Below are 7267 nucleotides of genomic sequence, written 5' to 3' on the forward strand. Positions count from 1 at the left end.
CCTCAATGCATTTACCAACAGCCTGTACAGGGCCTCGGTCTCCTGGTGACATTGTGATATATATTTGTGTGTCATCTGCATAGCTGTGATAGTTTATTTTGTTGTTCTTTATAATCTACGTCTAATGAAGGCAAAAGATAGTTTACTGCGTCATTATTAAATACTGCATGTCTTTTCTCAGCATTAATCCTTGTTTAATATTTTTGAACCATCTTCATTTGAAGTGTAATTACATTACAATTGCAATTAAAGCATTTGTTTACATCCCTGACTGTTTTCATGGTGCAGGCTGTCTCAGGCTCACAAATGGGAGGCTTTCCTGGGATTGCAAGTGCAGAACCAGACCAATGAGTGGACAGTAAAGAGGGGTGTGAAGCAGATCATCACTCACAGGTACTACAACAGATACACTGAAGACAGTGACATCGCGCTGATGGAGCTGGACACCAGAGTCAGCCTAACCCAGCACATCAGACCCATCTGCCTGCCTTCCTCCACCTACTTCTTCCCATCAGGCCAAGAGGCTTGGATCACCGGCTGGGGGACTACCCTGCAGGGAGGTGAGATGAGAATAAAGAAATACTGAAACACTGTATCAAAGTTAATATCTTTCTACACTGGAAGGTGATGACAATGTAACACAGTAAGGGGAATTACTGAATAGATTATATTAATGGGCCAATAGGTTCAACTATAGGAGCACAGGGGTGTGTTTAAGAGAGACAGAGACAGGAATGTGACTGAAAAGAACCAGCTGCCTTTAGCGAACCATAAGTTTTGACAACCACAGGGATAAGGCACTTTACACAAGTGTGGAAAAAATTAAATTCAATTTGATTTACATAGCACCAAATCAAAATAAAAGTCTCCTCAAGGTGCTTCATAGGTAGAGAAAAAAACACAACAATCATATGACCCCCTATGAGCAGCACTTTGGCGACAGTGGGAAGGAAAAACTCCCTTTTAACAGGAAGAAACCTCCAGCAGAACCAGGCTCAGGGAGGGGCGGGGCCATCTGCTGCGACAGTTGGGGTGAGAGAAGGAAGACAGGATAAAGACATGCTGTGGAAGAGAGACAGAGATTAATAACAGATATGATTCAATGCAGAGAGGTCTGTTAACACATAGTGAGTGAGAAAGGTGACTGGAAAGGAAAAACTCAATGCATCATGGGAATCCCCCAGCAGCCTACGTCTATTGCAGCATAACTAAGGGAGGATTCAGGGTCACCTGGTCCAGCCCTAACTATATGCTTCAGCAAAAAGGAAAGTTTGAAGCCTAATCTTAAAAGTAGAGATAGTGTCTGTCTCCTGAATCCAAACTGGAAGCTGGTTCCACAGAAGAGGGGCCTGAAAAGTGAAGGCTCTGCCTCCCATTCTACTTTTAAATATTCTAGGAACAACAAGTAGGGCTGCAGAGCGAGAGCGAAGTGCTCTAATAGGGTGATATGGTACTACAAGGTCATTAAGATAAGACAGGGCCTGATTATTTAAGACCTTGTATGTGAGGAGCAGGATTTTGAATTCTGGATTTAACAGGAAGCCAATGAAGGGAAGCCAATACAGGAGAAATCTGCTCTCTCTTTCTAGTCCCTGTCAGGACTCTTGCTGCAGCATTTTGGATTAGCTGAAGGCTTTTCAGGGAGTTTTTAGGACTTCCTGATAATAATGAATTACAGTCGTCCAGCCTGGAAGTAATAAATGCATGAACTAGTTTTTCAGCGTCACTCTGAGACAGGATATTTCTAACTTTAGAGATGTTGCACAAATGGAAGAAAGCAGTCTTACATATTTGTTTAATATGTGCATTGAAGGACATGTCCTGGTCAAAAATGACTCCACGGTTCCTCACAGTGTTACTGGAGGCCGAGGTAATGCCATCCAGAGTAAGAATCTGATTAGATACCATATTTCTAAGATTTTCAGGACCGAGTACAATAACCTCAGTTTGATCTGAATTAAGAAGCAGAAAGTTAGCGGCCATCCAGGTCTTTATGTTTTTAAGACATTCCTGCAGTTTAACTCATTGGATAGATAGTGCTGGGTGTCATCTGCATAGCAGTGAAAATGTATGCTATGTCTTCTGATATTACCAAAGGGAAGCTTGTAAACAGAATTGGTCCTAGCACTGAACCCTGTGGAACTCCATAATTAACCTCAGTGTGTGAAGAGGACTCTCCATTTACATGCAAAAATTGGAGTCTATTAGATAGATATGATACAAACCACTGCAGCACAGTACCTGTAATACCTACAGCATGTTCTAATCGCTCTAATAGGATATTATGGTCGACAGTATCGAACGCTGCACTGAGGTCTAGCAGGACAAGCACAGAGATGAGTCCACTGTCAGAGGCCATAAGAAGATGATTTGTAACCTTCACTAAAGAAAGAAATGAAAAATAAACAAATAAAGGTAAAAGCACATAAAACTACTAATATAAAGACTTGGCCAAGTCTTAGCTCTCAGTTCTCAATGTTGGGTGCACCCTGGTAACCTGAATCCTAAACTGTTATAGAAAACAGATTTCTCAAATTCAGTGTCCATTCAAAGGAAGATCTCACACACCTTTCAAATGTGGAGAATATTTTCTTATTATTGACAGTCCCAAATAAAACTTGTCCAAGGGGTAGCCTATAGTCCAAAAATGCAACTGAGAAAATGTCAGTCAGTGGTCTTATGTATAACCAACTGTGTGTGAACATGTGGGTGATACAGGCCTACAATACCGTAAGGTGCATCAGATCCTCAAGTGGAAAACGATGGAAAATCCGTCAAGGTGGGAAGGCTTGTCATCTATCACTTGAGGAATCCACCTCAGGAGCAATACAGCATGCTAAAAAACCTGACCTAGCAACAGACAGGGTCAGAAGAGTAATTATTCTAGCTATAATCCACAACTTGAGCTTGTGTTGACATCATATTTGTTTTACAGCTGCCTATAAATGTGTTTGCCTAGCCTGTATTTCTTACTCAAAAGTGTGTACCACTGGAAGCAAGGTTTTCTTGACTTGAGTAAAGAATAGAGGGTAACCAAATGAGTTCAAGGTTTTAGCAACTTGTTAGAAGCTACGATTGATTATAAACCCCACTTTGAAATTAGGATTTATGTGCTGCCTTTAAAACAGCATAAACAGGATCAAACAGTAGTGAATTGCTTTGTCATTCATCAACAAGCTTTATAGAACACGACTTTGTTGTCTGTCAGGTGCCGCGACGGCCATCCTCCAGAAGGCGGAAGTTAAGATCATCAACAGCTGGCTGTGTAATATTCTACTGAATTACAGGGTCACAGGTAACATGCTGTGTGCTGGAGTCCTTTCAGGAGGCGTGGACACCTGTAAGGTACAGATAATTCACACACACTCGTAATAGTGAGAGGAAAGGTGACGTACTTTGCTGCTGTTTTGGTTTTTACAGCTGCATTTGTTTGATGAATTTACTAAACAAGGGTGCTTAGTTCAAAGAGGAACCTATAGACTGTATATAAAAGATGCATACAGCCACTTCACTGCCACCTACTGGTTTGTGAGCTACTCATCAGCCTCAGTGTTAGCTTCATAGCTCTATAATATGTGATTTTCTGGAGCCAAAAGTGACCATGTCTGGAAGAGTGTAGGAAGTGCATGAAGAGAGTAGGTAGTGCTAGCTTGGTTAGCAAGCTAAGTCCATAAGGCTCCACATAGCTACATGCTATGCTAAACAGGTTAAAAATAATATAGCAGAAGTGAAATGTATTGGGAGTGTGGTACCACACAGCTATATGATCACAGATGAGTCCATTTGATGATGTAGAGTCTATGCTGCCTGTGCTGTTAAGGGGGCCATGCCTAAAACTTTAAACCTTAAAAAAAACCCACTGGGTGAGTTATGCAGCTCACAATAACTTCTGATTATTTTTAAGACCAGTCTGCAAAGGTAATTACTAATAAATGGTATAAAGGTTTTCGGCACCAGACGTTGCAACTTAAGGGAAACTTACACAGTAGAAGCAACCAATGTATGTATATGAAACATAATAAATGAATTTAGCCTTAACGGCAACTATTGTTATTTATTTATTTAATTTTAAGTTTTTTGTTTTTTAATTGTGATGCAGTTTACATCAGCAGTAGCTTATTATAGACACTACCAGCTGCAGTACTGTTCTGCTCGCAGGTTGAATCATCTGGAGAAAAACAGGAAACAGACCAGATGTGTTCATTGTTAAACGACAGCTATGCTTTCTTGAATCCTTTCTTCATGTGAGCTTCTGTGTCACAGTATCAGGGACATGACATGTATAAAGGGAATGAACTGATTAAACAGTGACCTCTAGTGTTTCTTATTCATATTACATCACATAGTCCTGGCACATTTTACAACAGATACAACTGGTTGGTTTTCAGTACAGTGGTCCCTCACCATAACGCGGTTCACCTTACGTGGCCTCGCTGTTTCGCTGATTTTTTTTTTTTTTTACAGCGCATTGTGTTGTGTGTCCTGATTGGCCGTAGGCCACTGTCAATCAATCTCGTGCCGTGTCTCCTGTACAGTACAGAATGCGTTCAGCTGGTCAAATATACATAAGTCTTCAATCGCTAGCAGTGTGACTCTGAAGTGCTGTACTGTAAGTTTTCTACCCAACAAACACAACAATGTCGACGAAACGTTTTGCACCGTCAAAGGCACCTGTAGTAGCACCCAAAAGCTAAAGCTGACTATTATAATAATGTAGGATCTGTTGAATAATACAGTATAAAGTGCATTGGGGTGACTGTTGCTTCAGCACTGATTAAATACAGTAGCATTTTGTATAAACACATTGACAATATCAAAAAACAGAATATTAAGAATACAGTGGATTTCAAAATTGTTTGTAATGTGATGCTTCTTGGGACGCAGCTCAGTCGCAGATATTTCACAGCAATAGTTGATTGTAATGTTCTGCTCTCTCTCAGGGTGACTCCGGCGGGCCCCTGTCTGTCGCCAACTCCCGCGGGCGTTTTTTCCTGGCAGGTGTGACGAGCTGGGGCAAAGGCTGCGCTCGCATATACGCACCCGGCGTCTACACTCGGGTTACCAAATACCGCAGCTGGATAAAACAGAAGACTGGAGTGTAGAAGCTTATGGATTACACACATTCCTCCTGGAAATGGAACCAGATGTTGACATTTTTTGAACTTTTTTTTTAATGACCCTAATACCAAAAATGATGACATGCACATTTACAAGGCATCAAATGCAGTATTTTAACAGTTAAACTGTTACATTAAGATAAGATGCTCAGTTGAATGGCAGCATCTCTAATAAGATTTAAATATATTAACCTCAGCTGGCCTTTGATTTTGCAGATGTAAAAATTGCAAACAAATGTTTTATAAACTATAAATAATCCAGTATGCACAAATTCTAGAAAAAGCAGGACCAAAGTTATTATCAGGTTGCAACAGCTCAAAACATTGTTTTGGTATTAAAAATCTTTAAGGACTAACTCGACAGGCACAGAGACAATTTTACACCTCTGAGGCATCAACAGAGTTAGAAGAGGATTTAAATGAGTCATAGAAATGGGACTTAAAGGCAAAAGGTAGTTTATGCAGGCATGAATGCTCCTAGTGGGCGTTGTGTTGTGCAGGCTGCAACTCCCACTAGGAGCACTTAGAAATTCGTGCATGAGCAGCATGACTGAGCAGACATAGTGCGGTACTGTATCTTTTAAAAATATGTGAAAAACAGCAACATAGTTGTAGTTCGCTCAAAGTATATATCCTAGTTACTCAATTTAATCTCATATAAATAAACTAAATGTGGTGCTTATGTGTGTTAACCTAACTGAATTCAAAACATCTCCACCTCTCTGGGTAATATTGTCGCTGTATTTTTATTGTTTTTAAAAATAAAAAAATACATTTTTATGTTTTTTATGGATGACTTATGCTATTAGCATTGTATTTGATCTGATTGTAATTTTCATGATTTTAATCACAGAATGACTTCATAATGGCCTCCTTATATTGTTTAGTCATTAGTTATTGATCCACTCTTGCCACCTTGCTAAACTGATCGATTAAGTGGTTGATTGTTGTCTGGTTTGATCTGGCTTTTTCCAAGTTATGCACTTCACAGGTGATGTAGGCTGAACTTAGGCTGAACTTGAAACATGTAATTCTTTATCAATGTCTTTACACTCTTTGAGTAAAAATCTTTTTAAATATCACTGAAGAAGATATTTTCAGCCATACTTACCAGGTAGATCGGAAATAAGCGACTGTGAAATTGGACGCTCTAGCCTTCAGAATTACGTCACCGTCTGCTCCTTGCTGTCTAAAATATAACCGGACGCTGGCGTAAATTTTCGACCATCTCACACTTCTATTTGACGGGGGGACTGAAATTCGGGATTCTCCCGGAAAAATCGGGAGTGTTGGCATGTTTTCAGCTGCTCCCTTGTCACAAGGAGTCCCCACAGTGGACCACTCTGCATATCTGATAAATGAATGATGCCTATACGAACCACAAATGCCCAGTTAATAATAATAATAATAATATTTATTATTATTATTATTATTATTATTATTATTATTATTATTCAATATTTCATTTTCCAAACGGCTTGAAAAATGTTTCCATTTACAAACATGATGAAAATTATTTCATAATGTAAATAGAATAAGCAGTACAGTGATTTGTAATTAATGAGCATAATTTCAATAGATTAGCAGTTTAATTGGCCTCTTAATTAACTGAGGAATAGAGCAACATTTTCACCTGCAGATGGCTCTGTACTTGAGGAGGCAATATATAAATAACACAATCATTAAAATCACAGTTAAAAAAATAACTTCTCCGAATTACTTTTATTAATGGTTGCTTTAGGGTTATTACATCAGTATATTAATATGATTTAGTCCCTTTTATAATTGGCTGAATAAATAACCCAACAATATGTTTTACATTTATTGATCAAATAAATGAATTTAGCTTTAATAGCAACTATTTTTTGATTTATTTAATTTTAAATGTCAGATTTTCCTTTTGGTTTTGAATCAAATATGGATTTTTTTGTTTTGTTTTTATTTTTATTGTGATGCAGTTTCCATCAGGAGTAGCTTAGACTCTACCAGCTGCAGTACTGTCCCGCTAACAGCTTTAAAGTAATCAGGTTTAATCATCTGGAGGCAAACGGGACACACACCAGATGTGTTCATTGTACAATGGCTACGACAGAATAAATGAAAAGGACAAAAATGCTTTCTTGACGTGATCATTTGTGTCACAGTATCAG

The 7267-nt window shown here is 38.9% G+C and overlaps 1 protein-coding gene across 1 annotated transcript in view; it reads left to right on the top strand.

Annotated features, from left to right (window-relative positions):
* LOC146685196 (suppressor of tumorigenicity 14 protein homolog) overlaps nucleotides 1-6503 on the top strand; it is a 29432-nt gene extending 22929 nt beyond the window's left edge. Inside the window, exons 15-17 of the mRNA XM_085442989.1 lie at nucleotides 289-560; nucleotides 3209-3345; nucleotides 4941-6503. Of these exons, the coding sequence (XP_085299115.1) occupies nucleotides 289-560; nucleotides 3209-3345; nucleotides 4941-5102 (571 nt within the window). The 3' untranslated portion in view covers nucleotides 5103-6503. The remainder of the gene's footprint in view (nucleotides 1-288; nucleotides 561-3208; nucleotides 3346-4940) is intronic.
* Nucleotides 6504-7267: the final 764 nt, after the last annotated feature.

Source organism: Copadichromis virginalis, linkage group LG20 (genome assembly GCF_057382275.1).
Source record: "Copadichromis virginalis isolate Kocher_CV1m ecotype Utaka linkage group LG20, C_Virginalis_male_GT1.1, whole genome shotgun sequence".
Classification (NCBI taxonomy): Eukaryota; Metazoa; Chordata; class Actinopteri; order Cichliformes; family Cichlidae; genus Copadichromis; species Copadichromis virginalis.